General features: G+C 39.4%; 1 protein-coding gene across 2 annotated transcripts in view; it reads left to right on the top strand.

The window, feature by feature from the left end:
* Positions 1-21,881, top strand: part of itsn2b (intersectin 2b) — a 61,343-nt gene extending 39,462 nt beyond the window's left edge. The window contains exons 20-40 of one of the 2 annotated variants that reach the window (XM_057833119.1): positions 572-820; positions 936-1,129; positions 3,601-3,656; positions 3,768-3,934; positions 4,016-4,040; positions 4,190-4,311; positions 4,456-4,552; positions 5,206-5,403; positions 9,236-9,357; positions 9,435-9,541; positions 9,621-9,804; positions 10,696-10,794; positions 10,872-10,955; positions 11,058-11,141; positions 11,220-11,282; positions 11,420-11,569; positions 11,676-11,794; positions 15,154-15,236; positions 15,312-15,395; positions 19,202-19,375; positions 19,446-21,881. In XM_057833119.1, the coding sequence (XP_057689102.1) occupies positions 572-820; positions 936-1,129; positions 3,601-3,656; positions 3,768-3,934; positions 4,016-4,040; positions 4,190-4,311; positions 4,456-4,552; positions 5,206-5,403; positions 9,236-9,357; positions 9,435-9,541; positions 9,621-9,804; positions 10,696-10,794; positions 10,872-10,955; positions 11,058-11,141; positions 11,220-11,282; positions 11,420-11,569; positions 11,676-11,794; positions 15,154-15,236; positions 15,312-15,395; positions 19,202-19,375; positions 19,446-19,594 (2,610 nt within the window). In that variant the 3' untranslated portion in view covers positions 19,595-21,881. Of the gene's footprint in view, positions 1-571; positions 821-932; positions 1,130-3,600; positions 3,657-3,767; positions 3,935-4,015; positions 4,041-4,189; positions 4,312-4,455; positions 4,553-5,205; positions 5,404-9,235; positions 9,358-9,434; positions 9,542-9,620; positions 9,805-10,695; positions 10,795-10,871; positions 10,956-11,057; positions 11,142-11,219; positions 11,283-11,419; positions 11,570-11,675; positions 11,795-15,153; positions 15,237-15,311; positions 15,396-19,201; positions 19,376-19,445 lie in introns of both variants that reach the window. The other variant, XM_057833110.1, reaches the window with a different exon arrangement.
* The last annotated feature ends 649 nt before the right edge of the window (positions 21,882-22,530 follow it).

The raw sequence follows: 22,530 nt of genomic DNA, 5'->3' as shown, positions 1-22,530 counted from the left end.
CTCAGCAGCGATGCTGACAGCATTCATGTAATGAGTCACATGACATTTTGGAGGGTAAATGACAAGCAGTACTCAATTTGGACATTTAGGGGTGTACATAGTTTCTAAGGGGTGTACACACGTTTGTTGCCATGGGTTTAGATATTAATGGCTATATTTTGAGTGATTTTGAGGGGAAAATAAATTAACTCTATCAGCTGCACACAGACTACTTTTCATTGTGCCAAAGGGTCATTTTGTCAGTGTTGTCCCATGAAAAGATATACTTAAATATCTGCAGAAATGCGAGGGGTGTGTTCACTTTTGTGATACACAGTATAATGTATTCTTATGGGAAAATCCTGCTCGACATATGACCATTTCGACTAACAAAAAAGGTCCTGGAAGGAATTAACTTCGTATGTAGAGGCACCACTGTAATTTTGAAAAAAAAAAAAAAGAAACGTAAAACTAAACTAATGAAAAACTTTTATAACCTCTCTTTGGATAACTATATACATTGATTAAAAAAAAGAGAGAAACTTGTGGAATTGAATCTTCCTCTCTTTCAAACTTTGCTCTCCTATATCAGGTGGACGAGACCGTGGAACCAGAGGAAGGTTGGTTGTATGGTAGCAGGCAGGGTCAGATGGGTTGGTTCCCAGAGAGCTATGTTGAGAGAGTGGGTCCGTCGGACTCGACAGCCCCCGTACCGCCTTCAAAACTGCCTATCCAGTCACAGCTCTCAAATGCCCTTGAAGCAGCAAAAGTAGCTGGCACTAAATCTGCTTTCACCCCTACACACTCTCCGAACATGACCCACTCTGATACATCTGGACAGGTAAGACTTTGGTTCCTTTAGTATGGTGTTTATATGTTTCTTGACTTGAAGGTTGAAATCACGTTTATGGACAAAATCAATCATAAGGCACATCGATTTTGTCTCTTATTAGCAGGTTGTAGGAAATCTTTTCGCACAAGCTTTGTGCTCTTGGACAGCAAAGACAGACAACCATCTAAACTTCAATAAGGATGATGTGATTAAGGTGCTGGAACAGCAGGAAGGCTGGTGGTCGGGAGAACTGAATGGAGAACGAGGCTGGTTCCCTAAGTCCTATGTCACACTTCTGGGTGAAGAGGACAGTTCAGAGTACGTGTTCAAATGCACACAAAATAATTAGATACCTTCTTCCGTGAATATTTTTTCCCCCCCGGGAATTAATTTAACTCATTGGCCCTGGACATCCAATCCATTTTGACTGGGAGAGGCTGGCAGCAATCATTTTAATTTTGTGGCCTATATGACCACCATGTCCACATATTAGGGGTGTCCGAATCGCATATTTTTGCACCAGAGCCCAAGTCACCTAATTTTGAGAACCTGATGATTCCAAGTCAAGATCCTATACTGAAAAAAAAAAAAGTTTTTGCTTTTGTTTTTATTTGAACGCAAATTCCAAATGTTACAGAACTGTACTTTTTACAGTACTTACCACTTGTGCTTTTTTTTAAATTTTATTTATTTATTTATTTATTTTTTATATCTTTTGGCAATGCCATTGTATTTCTGGATTACTTTGTTACTTTTTAACCCTTAAAAAGTAAAAACAATATTAATTAGGCCTGAACAATATTGGGAAAAATTAACATTACGATATACACTCACCGGCCACTTTATTAGGTACACCTGTCCAACTGCTCGTTGACACTTAATTTCTGATCAGCCAATCACATGGCGGCAACTCAGTGCATTTAGGCTTGTAGACATGGTTTAAGACATGGTTTCTCCTGCAGTTCAAACTGAGCATCAGTATGGGGAAGAAAGGTGATTTGAGTGACTTTGAACGTGGCATGGTTGTTGGTGCCAGAAAGGCTGGTCTGAATATTTCAGAAACTGCTGATCTACTGGGATTTTCACGCACAACCATCTCTAAGGTTTACAGAGAATGGTCCGAAAAAGAAAAATATCCAGTAAGCAGCAGTTCTGTGGGCGGAAATGCCTTGTTGATGCCAGAGGTCAGAGGAGAATGGCCAGACTGGTTCGAGCTGATAGAAAGGCAACAGTGGCTCAAATAACCACCTGTTACAACCAAGGTAGGCAGAAGAGCATCTCTGAACGCACAGTACGTCGAACTTTGAGGCAGATTGGCTATAGCAGCAGAAGACCACGCCGGGTCCAACCCGTTACTAGCATGGTGTACCTAATAAAGTGGCCGGTGAGTGTATATTGCCAAGGCTCCACACTTACTTTTTGCACTTGTTGCACTGGCGCGCCTAACTTTTTTCTTAAGGTGTACCAGTATAAAATGTCGGCTCACACACATTTTTCATTGCATCACATTTACTGTCATATTTTTAATCATTCTCCTTAACATTCATGTAATTCAGTCATTTTCTGAACCGCTTATCCTCATGAGGGTCGCAGAGGTGCATGAGCCTATCACAGCTAACTCTAGGCGGAAGGTGGTGTACACCTGGAACAGGTTGCCAGCCAGTCGCAGGGGACATAAAGACACGCAACCATTCACGCACACTCACACCTACGGACAATTTGGAGTGTTCAATTAGCATACCATGCATGGACCCTTGTTTATTTTTAAACAAGAATAACGTAGAAAAATGTTTCTTTATTAAATGCTTCATTGAGTGAGTCCACTTAAATTCACTCATGCTTTGACCCTCACGGTGCCGAGAACAGCCTCTCAACAACAGAGATTGACTAAACGATGAATAACCTTTCTCCCGCCAGATCAAATCTACAAACCTGTCAGTCATCGTTAACTTTATGTACCAAATGCCAGCTGCAATGGTGAGCAAGAAAAGCAGCAGGAAGGAGGGTGAGAGGTTGTACGAGCATAAAGCAGAAAAACATTAATATATTTTTTAAAATTAAAAACACGATCCTTTTCACCTGATTCTGATCCTCTGACAAATGGCATGATCGGCCCAATTTCCGATCACACAATCGGATCGGGACATCCCCATCACACAAGTTGCGCCAGGTCTTTGAAATTCAAAAATAGACACTTGCTCTATAAAGGGTTAACTCATTTTGTGCTAAACGCATCAAGTCCATTTGAACTGGTATCGCTGGCATTGAACAATCATGTTTCTATGCCAATCCCAATCCTGCCAGTCCCTCCCAATCAGAATGGTTCCCAATGTCAGCCAATTGGTGAATTTATCAAATAACATTAAAGCCGTAAGAACAGGAGGAAGGTTGTTGTGCTTTTTTTAGATTGAGTGTTGTATTAGTAATAGATCATAGGTACTTTGTGGTCAATTTAAAAACAGATCATTTTAAAGCAATTCTGGTTCATCCGTCAATGGCAGCTAATAGGCTATTTTTGTGAAAGCCTCAGTAACAAACAAAGTCATGCAATCAAAGTACTCCTCTTACAAATAGACTTACAACTCACTCTTAACCTTGGTAGCTTTTTACACAATGGATAAGTTCAAGCCATAACAGAGTATATTCCACCAACTCTACGACATAACATTGACACAACTTTGTAAGATTTTGAGCCACTCCTAGAGATCCAACATTTCCAAGTACTGTTTTAAGTTCGTATAAGACTTTAGAATTTTTTTTTTAAATTATTTCTGTGTTTGTGTTCACAGAATGAAGAGCTCCTCATCCAGTACTGCAGGGACAGGTGACAATCAGCAATTTGAAGGTGAGTTTATCTGATTTAACGTGTAAATATGGGCTTGATTAAGAGTTATTTAGCATTGTTGTGGTTCTTGCCTGATTGACAAACTATCTTGTACCAACTTTCATTATCTAGAGTATACAGCGTTATACCAGTACGAATCATCAGAGCCTTCAGATCTGACGTTCAGAGAGGGAGATGTTATACTGGTGACCAAGAAAGGTGGAGAGTGGTGGAACGGCACCATTGGTGACCGCACAGGTGCCTTTCCTGGCACCTATGTCAAACCTAAGGAGGCAGATGTAAGAATGTTAGCCTATATTTTAGCTCATGACATATATTGTGGTCCTTTGTTAACCTTTTCTTTCGTGTTCATTTATTAGTCGAGCACATCTGCTAAGAAGCCAGGTCAGTATCTTTACTTTTACACAAATTTTTTACAATTTTCATGTGTTACATCTCTGTTTTACCCTTTTTGTATTTTTTAAAGTTTTACTTTAGTTTTTTTTTTTTTTTTTGTTTTGTTTTTTGTTTTGCTAATATTTGTATTTACACAGAGATTGGCAAGGTGAGCAGAGCACATTTCTCCTCTATACCGGGGCAACTGAGCCTGGAGAATGGCCAACTTGTCGTAGTCCTCAGCAAGAATGCTTCAGGCTGGTGGCTTGGAGAACTCCAGGTCAGTAGTGATCTAATTATGGACAGTAGATGGCACCAAATTATTTAACTAGTATCCACTGTGTTGGCCATTTAAAAGGGAAGATCAACGTTTTGCCTGTTTGAAGTTACAACAATTTTTTTTGTGTATGTGTTTTGACAACAGGCCCGTGGTAAAAAACGGCAGAAGGGCTGGTTTCCTTCCACACATGTTACCATACTGGGGTCAAATAGTGGCAAATCTACACCAGCAAGCCAGTCAGGTAAAATGCAGAAACTCTCACAGTTGAGGGACAGACAACACCATTATCATGTGCATCTCAGCATTATACATTAAAAAAAACACAAAAAATGTATTTTTCTGATGTGTGGTTGTGGAGAGAAAAAAATTTAATACATAAAATAAAAGCCAGTATTTTCAGGAAGTGTGTTCCCGACGTGGGGGCAGACATCCCAGATAGCCTGCTTTTCCTTGTGTGTAATTAATCCCCATTTGTACATTCACCAGTGCTCGAATCTATCATTGTTTGTGTGTGTGTAGGTGTAACCACAATTTGCCACCCCTCCACTGTACTATTGCTGCTCTGTAATATATATATATATATATATATATATATTTTTTTTTTTCCTGAAGCACTTGGTATTGTATTTTTATGTTATGAAGCTGTTGGTGCCATAGTCAATCATTAACCTATGTCTTACCAAGTAATAGTTATGATCACAATAAATAACTTTATGAAGACACATAAGAAGGAAGACACTTATGAAAGAAAAACAAATTACAAATCTAACATTCTTTATATATTAAATTTTGGATATTTTGTATCGTTAAGGACATCACACTAATACCTATAATTCACAACTAATTGGTAAAGGTTAATAATGATGGGATTATTGACATTGTCCTTTTATCTAGGATTGTGCCAGGTGATCGCCATATACGATTACACAGCAGCTAACAAGGACGAGCTGAGCTTTTCAGCAAACCAGCTGATCACTGTTCTGGATAAGAACGACCCTGACTGGTGGAAGGGCGAGGTCAATGGGGCCACTGGCTTATTCCCCACCAATTACGTTAAGATGGCCTCGGGAGACGGTGACCCCAGTCATCAGTGTAAGTAATACACTTACACATGACTGCACCCTCGATTTGTCGTAGTACTAGTACATGGTGGTGAATCTTTGGCCTAATAAGCGTGTTTCAAGTGGCTTTTGGGAGCTTTTTCTATCACCGATGCACTTTGCATGCTGTCTACTTCTTGGTTTATGTTCTTTTGCACTGAACACAAACTGTTGTCATAGTTAAAAAATAGAGCCTAGTAATAATCATTAAAAAAAAAAAAAAAAAAAAAAAGATAGACTTGCTTATATACGTATAAGTGGACCTTCTGAAGCAGGAGTCTCGAACTCAATTTGTTCAGGAGCTGCTGGATTCCACAAAAAGATTTCAAGTACAGTGGTACCTCTACATACAAAGTAAATTCGTTCCAGGACCTTTTTGTAAGTTGAAATGGTCGTATGTCGAGCAGGATTTTCCCATAAGAATACACTATAATTCCATTAATTCGTTCACCAGGCCGAAAACCTACACTAAATTCTCAATGAATATTGATGTTACTTTTGCAAATATGAATTACATAGAGCGAAACAAATACATTATGAATAAAAATCGTAACAATAATAATAATAATAATAACTGTAATAATGGAACAAACCGGGTTCTAATGTGGGGAATGTGTTTGCGTGGTGTACCTGAACGCATCGCGTGGCTGACTTTATAGAGTGAGCCTTTTTAGTTTCACTTTCACCTTGTTTATTTGCTGCGGGGGACACTAGGCACAAATTGATGGAATAAATGATTACAAACTTGACGAAGCTGTCGATTTCTTTGACGATTTTACCACAATAATAATTGACACCTTAACCTATATTGACTGGCGAACGGAGGAAGACAGTCATAGACCGTCTATGTCTGTATTGTTGAGCGAGCCATATCACGGATAGCACCCCACACTCATATCTTTCTATCATATCTATCTTCATGTCAATTGTAATGGTAAGTATCACAATTTTTCCTTTTTTTTCCACCACCTGCACTATCATTGTTAGAACCCATGTTGATTTCTCAAGAAAATCTGTCATGGGTTCATTTTGCGGGAAAACAAAGAAACTGCGGTGCTGTCATAGTCGTATTTCGAGCATTTCGTCAGATGTAGAAACAAATGGCGAGTCAAATTTTACGTCGGATGTCGAAAAGATTGCGTGTCGAAGCGATTGCATGTCGAGGTACCACGGTATTTAAAAAACTACATGTAATCCAATCTTCTCATTGAGCTAACTCAACGACTACGTTGGACGCCAACCTTTCTCTTCATGGCAGTTTTTGAGAATATGACTGGGTGACAAGGTGTATTTACCTTCCACTCTGAGAGTATGTTCTAGTCAAGTGACTGTGAATAGACTTCTTGGGGGGGGGGGGGGGGGGGGGGGATGTAAAAAAAGCCATGGGCCGTGCTAACTTGTACTGTGAGTGATCTAAGAAAATAAATGGGGAAAACAATGCCTAGAGCGATGGCACGGATGCCACACAAATACTTAGATGTCAAGCAAGGGGCCACAATATACTGTCTCTTGGGCTGCATTTGATTCCCAGGCCACGTGTTTGAGACCACTAGCCTAATGAGAGATAAACCATTTCAAGAAGTTGCAACTTCTGACTTGTTTAGATTTAGACTGAAATTTTTCCCTTTAGAAAATAATGGTTACTTCAGTAAGACTATAGAAAAAGAGAAAACAAGAACGAGATTACATCATTGCTCACTGCAATCAAAAGATCTAATGTGACATTTTTCTGACTGTTACAAAAGTCCCATATTAACTTGTGTATCACGGCTTTTGTCCACCTTTAGAGTCTGTTTTTTTCCTGAAATGTTAGTTCCCTGAAATGCAAACTCAGGATCAGACAAATCTGGGTGTATGAGACTTAAGACCGTTTTAATAAAGTACTAGTACTCCCCACATCTTTAAGAATAAAACAGTAGGACTATCTCTTTAGGACCACTGTCAGTCACCAACATGGATACCACATAATGCAATAATACACAAAAACAGATAACACAATAATACATGATCTTCAAGGATATGACATTTGCGAAGTCTGGAGGTAGCGGGAATCTTATATTGCTAGATGGCCATTCTTCCCCTTCAATCAGTGCCACACAGGAAATCTTTCACCACATCAGCTCTTGTAGTAAATTTTGATAATCTAAACCAGATTTCTGTCTTCTTGTTTGCTATAATTCTCTTGTTTTCATTCCATTCTTCCTGTTTTGCCATTTCCTGACTTTCTCACCTTCTTCTTAATTTCCCACTTGTTGCCCTCCCACCCACTTGCCCTCTTTTCTCCTTCTAGGGTGGTAGAGTTGGTTCCACTTCCTCCTACACCTGACTTCAGAGAGACACACTTTTATTGCACATTGCTCTAATGGACTAGTGTTTTGCTTTCTGGACCATCCCACCCCATTCACTCTGACTAAAGTAATGTTTTGGAGGATTCTTGTAGTTTTGAGGGGCTGTTTTATAGTGTGATGCAATAATTCTTTGTGCCTTTTTTTGTAATGAGCACGCAGAAAAAGATGGGGAGTGGGTCTCTCTATGGTGTATTCGGGAATCCCAACTGAGTTCCTTCTTTCTTTGCTCCGTTTCATCTCTTTTTTTTATGAGAGTTCACACTTCTTAATTCACAAACACAAATGTTATCTAAAATTCTACCAGTTTTGCCTCAAACTTGTTAGTGCCTTCTTCAGATAATCCTCGATGGAAGTGGACGTTTTCCTACAGGAATACAATTTTGATTTTTATTAAGAGTGTGTAAGCTTGAGGGAAAACCTATGTCTAGTGCGCCGCTATGCTGTGCTAATGCTTAAAAGGAGACTTTTCTGCCTAAAGTTTTTAAAAATTGTTTCTGAATGATCTGGATCAGTGTACCACAAGCTCTTTCTATTTAAATCTTCAAGAAAACAGCGTAAAACACTTTGCTCGGAATGATGATGTGTATTTATTTCCTTTGGTTTCTGCCTTAAAACATTAAAGCTTTTTTGAATTTCACAATTAAGTGTTAGTGTTATTATTCCTGAATATTCCTTTGGTTCGAGCATGTGTGTCTGTCTGTGTGCATGTATATCAACAATATTAAGTTGGGATGAGCTTAATTTAGGAAACCTTGTAACTGTCCCCATCACCCAAAACTGACTAATAACATGGTTTTGTGAGGAAATTTTATTTTATTTTATTTTATTTTATTAAGTGTTTTATGAAAGAAAAAAACACATACATACCCAGAAACACCAAGTGTGAATGCTTGGAAACATTAAGCATGGCACCATGATCTGAAGAAAGACTTCCTCTCCCTGTTTTGGTACAAACAGAATTATTTTATATACATAAACATTTATAATCTGCTAGCAGCAACAAGAAGATAACACCCGGAAAGACGAGAGAGACAAAAAAGACCTCAGGCTGCTAGGTGTGATTTACTTGAACACGTGAAGACAGTAACCAAGGAAAATACATTTTTTTTGGTTTTCTTTCTTTCCTTTTTTTTTTTGTTTTTTTTTTGTTTGCTTTTTTTTTTTGTTTAAAAAAATACCTGTAGTTTCGATATCCAAACATCAGGTGATGACTTGTGCGAGCAGATTTCATTTTTTAAACCTCTGGCCATCCGGTAAGTATACAGAGGTTGTTTTAACAGACGTCTAAATGCTCACTGGTTAACCAGGTTATTTTCCTTTTTAAATACCCACAAGGAGGCAGTGTACGCATCGTTAATTACTCCTGTGGTTCTGAATTCACATAGAAAATGTTGGCAAGTTTTAAAATATTTTTTGCAACGTTTTTTTGCATCCAAAATACCCCGTCTTGTGTGTGTATTTTTTTGTGTGCTATAGGGTGTGCAGATCTAACTAGCCTGGACTCGCTGAGCCCCCTAGAGAAGAAGAGACAAGGCTATATCCATGAACTGCTTCAGACCGAAGAGAGATACGTGGAGGACCTGCAGACAGTGCTGGAGGTGTGACAAATTAAATTAGTTTAAAGTTAGGTTAAAGTAAAGGACTGCATGGTAATCCCCCATTGTGCTCATTGCAGGTTTTCTATAAGCCAATGTCTGAATCAGGACGACTGACAGATGAAGAAATCAGCATGATCTTTGTCAACTGGAAAGAACTGATTTCATGCAACTCTAAATTTCTCAGGTTAGTCCCACATCTTCTAAATTATCTTTTTTAAACTGCCTCTTAAATCCTTCCAATATGGATTCCTTGTATTTATTAGAGCATTGTTGGCTCGAAAGAGAAGCGGCGGGGAGAACATGCCGGTGCAGATGGTCGGGGACATTCTAGCCGCAGAGCTATCCCACATGCAGCCGTACATCCATTTCTGCTCTTGTCAGATTAACGGAGCCACGCTTCTTCAGACTCGCACCGACAATGACTCTGACTTCAAGTCGTTCCTCAAGGTAAAAGGCAGCTCTATTAACCATTTGTAGGGAACGCATTGGCAGCCATTGACGATGCTAGATGTCTGATCCATTTTGACAGGGAGGGTTGGCAGCCAATGGTTCTTAAACATGAGCATTCATAGAATAGAATAGAATAGAATAGAATAGAAAGCCTCTATTGTCATTGTACAGAGTACAACGAGATTTAAAGCTTCGCCATAACGTGCATCACGTAAAACAAACGCAATATAAGACCAATATAAAAACACAGGTTACAGTCTACACAGATAGCAAGTCATCGCAGTTTAAATGAAATGAACGTCCTAAGTTGTTAAGGGCTCCACAGTTATTTAAATAATTTGATAAACATCAATCAACTTCCTTTGTTTCACCACCTGTAACCAACCTTTTTGAAACTGTGTTGATTTCTCTCACAAGAAATTACGCTGTGCGTTTGTCTGCGGTGCTGTCATGTTGTCGTATTACGAGCATGTCGTCGGGTGTATAGAAACAAATGCCGAGTCAAATTTTACGTCGGATATCGAAAAGATCGTGTGGTGAAGCGATAGTATGTCAAGGTACCACTGCATATAAGTGACACCTACCGTACACATATGCGGACAGAACTTTGTGGGTCATGTAGGCCACACATCCAAATGGTAATATTGCGGCCTAAATGATGCCAGGTCTTTAAGGGGTTAAGTTTAGTTTGTTTTTAATTTAGGTTTTGTTTAATTACCAAAAGTACTTTTTTAGAACTGGCCCTAAGACAAGTACTGTACTGTAGATTTACACATAAAATGCATGTTTGAGTATTTTGTATGTGGATTATTTGAAATTTGAAGGGTTTGATGTAAAATGTCCAAATCTGGAATGTGACATTTGAAGTCCACTACCTCTCTGTTTTAGAAAATCGGCACAGACTACAGATGTAAAGGGATGCCGTTGTCCAGCTTCCTCCTCAAACCCATGCAGAGGATCACACGCTACCCACTGCACATCAAAAGTGTATGCACGTCCGCAGACTCTTTGTATGCAACAATGTGTCAACTGAAGCCTTTTCATAATTTGTATTGTTTCATTAGATTCTGGAGTGCACTGCGGAGGGCCACGCTGACAGAGGTCCTCTGAAAGAAGCTCTGGAGCGGGCAGAGGAGCTCTGTAAACAGGTTAGCAGTTCGTTGGATGGCGTATCATACATTACTGACCCACTGTACATGAATTTGAGTCTCTGTCAGTCACTATTTATGTGATTCTCTCGTGCCACTCAGGTCAATGAAGGAGTGAGAGATAAGGAGAACTCAGATAGGCTGGAATGGATTCAGAACCATGTGCAGTTTGATGGCACAGTCGAGGTAATAGGTTTAAACTTTTACCAAATCAGACTTGGATTTTGACTTCATTTGAATTAAGTGTTTTCCCCTTTGACACAGAATATTGTTTTTGACTCGATCACCAACTGTTTGGGCCCCAGAAAATTACTTCACAGTGGCAAGGTGATCTTGATCTTAAATAACTATCCTGACTATTTACATTACTATGCTGCCCCTGTTTCATAATTGGTTTCCTATAATTTGATTCCTTTTTCGGAATGGATATTATACAGTAATTGTGTCTTTAATGTGTCTGCAAGCTGTACAAAGCAAAGAGCAACAAAGAACTTTGGGCCTTCCTCTTCAACGACTTCCTGCTTTTGACTCAGAGTGGAAAGCAGTTCACCTCATCTAGCATTGACAAACTGTTCAGCACAAAGAACAACACCCAGCTAAAATTGTACAAGCCGGTATGAAACACTCCATCATCCTGTCTGTCCACCTGACATAGTTTTAATATTTTTGTTTCTTTTATTGAATTGTCATCTTTGGTCTGTGTTTTCATTTTTCCTACAGCCTGTTATGCTCAATGAAATCCTGGTAAAACTGCCGGATCCTTCCAGTGACGACCTAGTCTTTCACATCTCGCACATCGACACAGTTTACATACTGAAGACGGACAATATTAATGAACGGTAATCAAACACACAAAAATGCATGAAAGATAAGAGTAGGCCAAATTAACTCATTGGCCACCATTGATGGCGCCAGACGTCCTTTCCATTTGAACTGGGAGAGAGAGGGCGAAAGAACGCTCTGCCAGTCCAAATGGAATAGACAATCCAGTCAATGGCACAGAAAGATGTGCACATAGACTTCATGACCTATTGACATGACATGGGAAACGGGGCCAAATCGTACGGGGCCTATTTTCATAATTCCAAATTCAAATATTTTCAAAACCAAAGCGGCTACCGACCTAAAACCAAAACAGGCACCTACCTTAAAGTGCGTACGACAGGAAAAAAAAAGTCTCAAATAGCATTATTATGTGAATTAGAATCATATTTTGAGACTATTCGACTATATACAACAATTTGGCAAAGCGCAGATGACGAGAAATTAGTCTTTTAATCTGCCGGTTAGCCACGCTTACAATTAAAGGGCTCTAGTGTCCCCAACAGGAGGATGACATCGGCAGGAGAATGGTTTCATCTGATTTACTTTTTAGCCCATTGAGGGGGAATTATTCAGAATGAGGAAAATGCGACGAAGAGAGCTGCAAAATGTCATTGTTTCAATCTCTCTACTCCAATAATTTTACAGGATATTCTTTTTATCCAAGTATGTTCCCCCAATAGCTAAATAAATGGTATGGTCATGGCAAATAACAGTCTTGTGCTCAATGGAATATGAAATAATAAAAATGCATTTATTCAGTACGACATGCCCAAAATTACTCCATAATGGTCAAAACTGTCGACTTAAACCTTTACTGTCGCACCTCCCGAACGATATTTTACGCCACCTTAGTTAGTCGGGCTTTTGTCACTTCCCTGCCCAGGCTTCGGAGAATGTAAGCAAACCAAGAGGCGTGACAGCTAGCCGACATACTAACCCGAACCAAGTGATGTTTCAAAGTCTTCGAAGCGAAAAATCACACATAACTAGCCCGAATCATTTCACACGGTGGCTGGGTTGTCGATGGTCTTCGCTGATCGGCAATCTGCCCGGTGACGAGCAAGTTAGAGCTCGTCGTTCCTCAGCTGAGGGCAGGGGGCTTGTTTGTGGGGAAGCAGCTGGACAATGACCGCCGGACAAACCAGCCGACGTCGGAGGAGCGTGTAGCTGCCACATGGTCAACACGAATATGGCAAAATAATGTTTTACTACACGGCGAAGCTGTAAACGGCGAGAGAGTCATAGGAGACCAGCTAACATGGCAGAAAGTGTCTGGGGAGAGCTTTTCTACATGCTCATCCATGATCAAACGTAAGTATATAGCTGTTTATTGAAAGAAAGTTTGTAGTGTAGCTTCAAAGTGCCGCATGCGTCAATCATCATTTAACTTGTTAAACAGTTGCTGTGGCAACTCATTGTGTGTAAGTGAGCAGCTTGAGCGGATTTGAGTGGACTCACTCAATGAAGCATGTAATGAAGAGAAGCATTTTAATTTATTCTTGTTTAAAAATAATTCGGTGGGACAGTAACATGTTTAAAACTTATCATAATTATTACATTTGAAGTGCTTAAAACAATTTATTAATAATATACTGTATATACTTAAAAGTTTTTTTTTTTTGTTATATACTTTGGGAAAATAAGTGAAAAACATGTCTTATGTGTATCACTTTCCAATGATGAATCTGAATAAATACATTGAATGGGGGGGGGGGGCTACCTGGTGGTTTTTCACTTATCACGGCGGGATCTGGTCCCCATTTACCGTCAAAAACGAGGGATCACCATTATCATTTACAACACTAAAACTAAGGAAACAGATAAACAACTGAACAACTTCCTACTGTTGTAACTGCTTTAACCTCTTAATGCCTGCAACATGAAGCAATTGTCAGAAAATCCCAAAACTTAAAAAATAAGGTCCTAATGGTACTTTTTTTAAATTTGTAGAAAAAGACAAATCAAAATGAAAATGTGGAATAAGCGCTCGAATATCTATAACCCTTGCTAAATCCAGATTTTTTTTCTCATGGAACCTGCAGATGCATGTGTTGACTTGCATCTTTTTTTTTTTTTTTTTTTTTTTTTTCAAAATTCTAAATTAGTCTCAAAATAATGAAATTCTGAGTGTATCAAATGTGATACACTAGGCTAGAAGGGGTTTTAAAGTTATTGAATGATGAACTTATTGGCTGCCTTTGACAGCAATAGACGTCCAGTCTGTTTGGACTGGGAGGGTGATACGATTTGTATTGCTATTTGTACACTGTATTACTTATCACTGTATGATCCCAATATTCTTTTATCAATACGGGAGTTATTTAAGACCGAAGCAAGAGGAATGTTAAAATAAATTGCTGAGCCCAAACTCGATTTCGCCATTCGTTCTCTGGCATTGTGTTTCAGGCTTGTAAAGAAAACTGTAATAAAAGTACAGACTTGTTATTGTTTGCAGATGACATTGTGGTCTGTACTGAGAGCAGAGAAGAGGTGTAGGACAAACTTGAGTTATGGAGGTTTGCCTTGGAAAGGAGGGGAATGAAGGTTTGCCGAAGCAAGACTGAGTATCTGTGTGTTAATGGGAGAGCCCCAAGTGGAAGAGCTAGGCTACAGGGAGAAGAGACCAAGAGGGTGGAGGATTAAGTATTTAGGCTCAACATTCCAGAGTAATGGAGATTGTGGAATAGAAATGAAGAAGTGTGTATAGGCAGACTGGAACAGGTGTAGAAAAGTGTCAGGTGTGATGTGTGAAAGAAGGGTTTCAGCTAAAAGGAAAGGTTTATAAAACTGTGGTGAGACCAGCGATGTTGTTTGGTCGAGAGACAGCGCCACTGAGGAAAAGACAGGCAGCAGAGCGGGAGGTGGCAGAGATGAAGACGCCAAGGTTCTCTTTAGGAGCCGCCAGGATGGATAGGATCAGGAATGAGCATATCACAGGGACAGCACATGTTAGAAGATTTGTAGATATTCAGAGATGCTAGACTGAGATGGTTTGGGCATGTCCAGGGAGAGATAATGAGTATATTGGAAAAAGGATGCTGTATTTCTATATGCCAGGCAGGAGGACTAGAGGATGACCGAAGAGGAGGTTTATGGATGTAGTTAAAGAGGACATGAAGGTAGTTAATGTGGCGCAGAGGATGCAGAAGACAGGGTTAGTGAGAGCAGAGGATGCAGAGGACAGGGTTAGATGGAGACAACTGATTCGCTGTGGCGCCCCTGAAAGGAAAAGTTGAAAGGAAAAGAACAACATTTGGTATAGAATCCACTTCAAAGTGGTCTTAAAATGTTTTATATTACAGATGATGAACACCTTTAGGACACCTGGATGGCCTAGGCCCTAGATGATCACTCTGATTCTTTGTGTGTGCAGGACAGCCTGGGTTCAGAAGATCAAGGCTGCATCTGAAGAATGTCTCGAGATGGAAAAGAAAAAGCGGGACAAGGCCTACCATGGTATCTCTTTCTCTCTCTCATACATCTGTTTTATAGTAGATGGTCATTTTAGATTAATGGATTTTAACTTTTTAGCTCGCTCCATGAGGGGTACTGGAATTGGTCGACTCTTCGTCACAATCTTGGAGGCCACGGAGCTGAAGGCAGTCAAGTCCAACGGTAGGCAATAGAGACGCACCTAAAAATTTTAGGCCGAAATGTGGCTTGATTTCGCTCCGAAACGCTTTTTTTTTAACCGACATAACATGACCAAAACTGAAAGTTCTGTTGTTGCAAGCAAATAGTTTAGTAGGGTGCATTTCTTTTCCTCCTAGAAAGGCTTGGCACAGCTATGCCCACTTACAATGAAACAGCATGTATTACATACTTTCGCATATATAGTAAGTAATCCCGTATTTTTCGCAGTTAACTCATTCATTCCCAGCCATTTTCACTAGAGCAAGGCCCTTTGCTCCCGGCCGTTTTTCTGGATTTTGACTGATTTTGCAAGGCCCACAGAAAATTCTGTTCTATTGCTATATAAACATGGAACCCACCAAAAGAAAGATTAGACTCTCTTCTTTCAGCAGACAAAAAAGTAAGTTCATATCTTTTTCCATTCTTTAGAAATCAGCATTAGAAAATAGCTTAGTTTGAGCAATTTTCCCATTTCTAATTAAAAAAAAGAAAATGAGCTTTTTGTAAACGCATACTGTACATTTCAAACATAACTTTGATTTTAACAAAGCTATTTTTTGCATTAGTTACATCCCAAACATCTGAATAATGTTTTCCTTTTACAAAATACCATGAACAACCAGACAAATAGAGCTTTTGATAGCAAACTAACAATTTATTTACACATGACTACTGAGAAATGACGCTTTGTCGCCGAGATGACGCCGTTATCGCCACGTCAGCCGTGTAAACTTTCCCCTCATCGTTGTCTGTCTCACAAAGATGGATTATTTTTGCGTCTCTGCGGGGTCTGCTCGGCGAGCCGCTGCACTGGGGGTCCCACTCGTTTTGCTCGGTCGTCCAGCGCCTGGCCTCCCAGGCGTCCTCTCGGTTTTGTTCGGTCGGAGCGCCGCCTGGCATCATGCCGCCAGCTCTCTGACCGTGCTGCCCGGCCGTTTATTGCTGTTGAATCAGGTTGCGGGTCTTACAAAATGCACTACTGCGCTCCAGTGGCCAGTTTTATTGCTTTAAAATGGGTTTGGAGCCTTGTTTTTTTGTTTCTCAGATAGATCGCAAGCTATAGATGCTTCTTGTTTTAAAAAAAAAAAAAAAACGCGCAAAAGATGTATGAATAAGTTTTTGGGACAATGAAGCATTTAAAAATAAAACGTATTTATACGCTTCTAGGAGCAAATGAGTTAATGGGGACCAGAGGCCACCGCGATAGTGAAAAACCAAGAAGAACCCCCCCCCCGTCTAAAAAAAAAAAAAACTTTTTTTTTTTTTGGGGTGTTCAGTGTATTTATTCAGATTTATAATTGGAAAAAGATACTAATAAGACGGGTGGGCAAACCGGTCCTCGAGGGCCGCAGTGGGTCCTGGTCTTTGTTCCAACTGATCCAGCACAGAGCTTTTAACCAATGAGGTTGAAATGGAAACAAGAAGCACCTGACTGCAATCAACTGATTGCACTCATAACACACCAGATTGGTGAAAAGGTGTCCTCTTGATGGGTTGCAGCAAAAACCCGCACCCACAGCGGCCCTTTGTGGAATAGTTTGCCCACCTTTGCTATAAGACATGGTTTCACCTTTTCCCCCAAAGTATAATAAAAAAAAAATCTTTTATGTATATATATGTATTAATAAATGTTTTTAAGCACTCTAAATGTAATAATTATGACAAGTTTCAAGCATGTTATTGTCCCATATAATTATTTTTAAACAAGAAAAGAAGTAGATGCCCAATCCATTAAAAAAAAAAGTAAAAAAGAAAAAATGCTTGTCTTCATTAATGCTTCATTGAGAGTCCGTTCCAGCTGCTCACATACACAAAATGTAGAGCTGAAATGAAAACTCGAGTAACTCCAGTTTAAAAACTAATCCGAGTGATTATATTCACCTCGAGAAATCGTTTAATTTTGCCAGCTCTAAGCATCACGTTTTGCCCGGACAACTTTTAATGCGGGACAACGCGCTGACATCACGTGCGTAGAGGAAGAAGCAATAAAACAAAAAACAAAAAAAACTTACCGCAGCCGACAGCCGCTACAAACTACACCGACGTTGCTAAAAACTACGCCCGCATGATGCTAGTAGCAGGTAGTGTCCAATGCGTCTCATAGATATCGCATGTATTTAGGACTAGATGCGAAATGACACTCGGCCGCGTCTGGGCAGTGTTAGTAAACAGCCGCCATCTTTAAGCAGTAGACTTCTCATCGCTAATAAATATAACGTTACTGTCACTCGCTCACGTAACGTTAGCCCTTCGGAGGGCTAGGTTTCTATTGATTATGACCACTGTCGATGCGTGGCTAACGTGTCTTACATACAGGCTTTATTTAATCTGTAAAAACACTGCGCTATAGAGTAATGAGGGTGTAAAATTAAAACATAATAAAGCTAACTATCACTTTTAGCTCAGTAGTCATTGCTGAATAAAACACCAAGTAGCACTGGTCCCTAATGTGCTCCAATACAGCAGGTATCATACATTTATTTTGAATATTGCAAAAACTCAAAATCCTATCAGTACTTACAGTTTAGACTAACTTAAAACTTAACTAGAACTTAAAAATAGCTTGACACAAATGGAAATGAAATTGAAACACGTGGGAAAACACGTAGCTTTCAAGTGATGTGTGTTATCAAGCGTAATTACATTTCTAGGTAAGAAATATGTTTTTTTTTATAAGATCTAGAGGTTTTTTGAGTGAAAGCAGTGAATTTTTTTTCTAGTCACATCTTAGATGCAATTGTTAGCTGTTTTCAACAATGTACATTGAAAATAAAGACATTGATTGACTGAAAATGGTTCAATATTGGATTAAATGTCTTTTTTTCCTCATGTATATTTATAATTGCTCTTTACCTAAAAAAAAAAAAAAGTTTTTATCCGATTACTCGATAGAATTAATTAATCGATAGAATTTTCAGTCAATTACTCAATTACTAAAATATTCGATAGCTGCAGCCCTAACAATGTGTTGCCACAGCAACTGTTTAACAAGTTAAAATGATGATTGACGCATGCAGCTCTTTGAAGGTCGAGTCTCTGGCAAGATCAAAGCTTAACAGTCTGTCAGTCATCGTTTACTTTAATAAGCTACTCTAGTTCACTCTCTGACAAACAAGAGCAGGGAGAGTGAGACTACGCGATCAGCTCGGAACAGCTCATATGTTTTTATTTATTTTTAATTGGAAAAAAAATCCACAATGGACTGAGGACGCGAAGTTTGAAGCGCGAAGTAGCGAGGGATCACTGTGCAGCAGAATTGAGTTTCTCTCCACGAGATTAATTTCCCATTGTTGGCTTCTCTTATTTTGCCGCCTTTGAACAGCTAACTAAAGCAATAAACACCGTAGACAAACATCTCTAGTTCCGACACTCATTCGTTGTCTTCCAGTCAAATAAACTGGGAGAAAACGTATGAAAAGTTTGGCAGTGCACATTTCAGTTAGGTCTTTTTAGGAGCCTGTGTATTTCGTAGCGCCTTCAATTGACCTTCTTTACATAGAGCATTTCTTGGATGTGGGAATACAGAAGCAGCATTACGAGTAAGAGACAGTGCTGCAGTTCAATCTCGATGAGCAGAGAAACAGATGTCAGTGTGATAAAGCAGAGAAGCTACTTTGCAATAAGAAAAACAAACTGCCACATGACCTCAAGAAGTAGTTTTTTTATGCAGTTCATTTACATGTACATTATTATTTAATGCATGTAAACATTTAATTTTGTATTTAATCTTAAATTACGCATTGTTGAAATATCAGTATCACTTGCTTTTCTTCGTCATCTCACTCCAGGTAAAATGAATCCGTACTGCGAGGTGACCATGGGATCTCAGGTCTTCACCTCCCGAGTGATCAATGATACAGTCTCCCCCAAGTGGAACTTCAACTGTCAGTTCCAAATCAAGGATGTCTACCAAGATGTCCTCTGCATCACCATCTTTGAGAGAGACCCCTTTGCTCCTGATGGTCAGTTCTCACCTTCATCCTCCTGCTTCTTCACTAAGAACGACTACAAATGTTCCTGTTCCCTTTTCAGACTTCCTGGGACGAACGGAGGTTCCTGTGGCGACCATAAAGAAAGAAATGGAGAACAAGGGCGCTGTAACGCGACGCCTTCTGCTGCACGAGGTGCCCACGGGGGAAGTGTGGGTCCGCCTCGACCTGCAACTCTTTAATGGCAAATAGCTCAAAACGAGGACAGTTGGCGTGCCTTAATATTGGGATAGAGGAAGGCAGAAAATCTGTCTGATGTTACCACCATCCTCGAGGAGGGCTATACTATTTTTTTCCTTGGATGAAAAAGTGAATTTTAATGAATCCTAAAAGGAATGAGCAACCAGTTAAAGGCTGTGTAGATGTTACTGTACTACAGCTATTACCATGTGTTGCCCACTAAAAGAGTTTTAGTAGACTACAGGTCTCTAAATGTATCTAATGACTCAAGCCAAAGCATTTTGACCTGAAAACATATTCACAGTAGCACCAGCTCACCTACTACTGATATATAGAGATCTCGGGGTTTGTCGGTTTCATGTCCAGTCACTGTAATACACAAGGCACTATCTGCTTTGTGTCGGACTGCTGTTGTTTTCATATCTTCGAAATAATTATCGACTTCCAACCTTTTTATTGTTGGATGCGAGAAAATTTTGAGGTAAGTTCCTTTCTACTTGTTATTCTGTACATGTGTGCGACAATTTTATAGACTTGTTGTAACAAAGTGTAATTTTGTCAAAAACGCAAGAAAGCACATTTTGATCTCTACTTTTTGGCCGTGTTTAGGCTATTTTGTTTACATGCAGTTCTTAAATAGTAAAATCTGAGTGCATTTTGGTTGGTGGTTGATGGTTTGGTGATAACATCAACATCATTTGCAGTTTTATTTTTCCCTCTGGAAAATACTTTTGCTAGTTTTGCAAAAATAATGCCCTTTTCCATGGTTTACATGTTCTCTTACAATTGAATTTTGTTAATGTTTATTTTTAACCTTTTTCATGCTTGCTGTTTCACTTTAATCAGACAAATGCTCGGTGTGACTCTTGTTCTTAATTCCCACTGCAGATTTGAATGTCTCCTCACCTTCAGCATTGATTAATGCTCTAAAAGTCAGCTCCTGCTGGTGTTCTGTGTGTTCATTTTCAAATGTATTTATTCTTTAATTTATGTGTGATATTATCCAAAGGTCTGATGCAGCCTTGTCTGTGTCATCCTGTTTTATTTTCTTTATATTCGCTGGTAACGTTTTTAGGGTTGGTGAAGCTTGTTGCTACTTTTATTTCTGTTCTCTTATTAGGACAACCAGGTTGTTTTTGTTTTACTGTTTTTTGTTTTTGTTTTTGTTTTTTTTGTAGTTTCTGCATAAAGAGACTGCTTATATGCTCCGAATAGGCTTATGAAACATTTATTTGGTTATTTTTTTGTTTTGTTTTCAGCCATCTGTTATGTTATGCCCGCCTAGATTGTCTGTGTACCTGCTGTTTGTACTCACCTGGGCGTGAATGAGGCACTCGATTAGTGGTGCCAAGGTTAAATAAAATTCCTTCAAAATGGATAGACTCTCATATTTTTGTGAAACATTAGGTGACAAGTTAGAACAAAAGTTTGCTTCCATTCATTGTGCAAACTATAATCTTGCTATGTCAAAGCTAACTTGACTCAAATATATAGGAGTAGAATTTTTTTTTAAATGGTAAATGGACTGTACTTATATAGCGCATTTATCTGCATGGTTACCATGCCCAAATGTTGTTCCATGTTTTATTTTGAATCCGTTTTGTACAGATAGGAAGGGAGTTTTGACATAGGATGGTGCACAAACAGACCTCATTAAATCCTTCTTCACCCTCCACTTGTTCCGGGTGCACGGGAGCAACAGCGATTACGTAACAACACTGACAGTGGCTGAGAAAGAGGCTCGCACTTAGACACACTCACAGCTGTGCAACACAACATCAGCTGGAGTTGACTTCTGTAGTCCCCATTTGGAGGGGGTGTGTGCAAGGGTTCTGAAATGCTGCAGGGATAACATTAGTGACTCATTTTCTGTTTAGGACTGACACAGTCACTGTTACTGTATACACAATTACCTATTGCCAATAATGACAGTCCAGTTAATTGAGTTTGTGATAATGCAACCTCATCACATTGTAAAGCAAATTCTCAAAAAGTAATAAATTCTTGTCAGGCTGTAGCTGTTGTTCTATTTAAAAGTGCATTTACATTAGCTTGTGCTTATGCTTAAATGTAGTCAGTTTCAATGATGGCTTAAAGATGCCCCCCACCCCTCCCCCAGGCAAACTCATGGCACATGGTCCACATGGTTTTATATGACCTACAATATTATGAATCAACGTTACTTGCTAAAATACCAGTTTGCAGCTTGTTATGTTATGGTGTTACAGTTGTGGTCAAAAGTTTACATACACTTGTGAAGAACATAATGTCATGGCTCTCTTGAGTTGCCAGTTATTTCTACAACTCTGATTTTTCTCCGATAGAGTGATTGGAACAGATACTTCTTTGTCACAAAAAAACATTCATGAAGTTTGGTTCTTTTATGACTTTATTATGGGTTAACAGAAAAAGTGATCAAATCTGCTGGGTCAAAAATATACATAGATGGATCTGAAAAAGCGAATCATTTGCCACGTTTACATGCTGACTTTTATTCATACCGATTGAAATCATTCCGAATGGAAATTTCACATCAGCTGTTTACATGTCACTTCATCTATTCCGATCCAGCGTTTACATGTGTCTGCCTTTATTCCGAAAGGACGTTTGACAACTGCCGTCTGACATGCGCAGATTAATCAAAACAAAGCGTCACGTTGCAAAACGTGGAGATCGATCGTCAGATCAGCTGCTGTTTTAACTTTTCGAGTGGAAACAAAACTTCAGAATGATACGCCGTTCATTTAAAAAGTTGTGTGGGTGCGCTGTGCGTGTGCTTGGAAGCCATGTTGCAAGTGACGTTACTTACGTCACCGAGTGACGTCACCACGTCAGTACGGAGCATGCGCAGAAAGAACGCAACCAGACACCATTCTGCTTCCCTGTTTACATGATATAATTTTACTTCTAATCGGTTTGGGAAAAGGAATATTCCACCCCTGTGAATC

Source organism: Corythoichthys intestinalis, chromosome 1, assembly GCF_030265065.1.
Source record: "Corythoichthys intestinalis isolate RoL2023-P3 chromosome 1, ASM3026506v1, whole genome shotgun sequence".
Taxonomy (NCBI): domain Eukaryota; kingdom Metazoa; phylum Chordata; class Actinopteri; order Syngnathiformes; family Syngnathidae; genus Corythoichthys; species Corythoichthys intestinalis.
The sequence above is the reverse complement of the archived record's forward strand: the minus strand, read 5'-3'. Positions and strand labels throughout refer to the sequence as shown.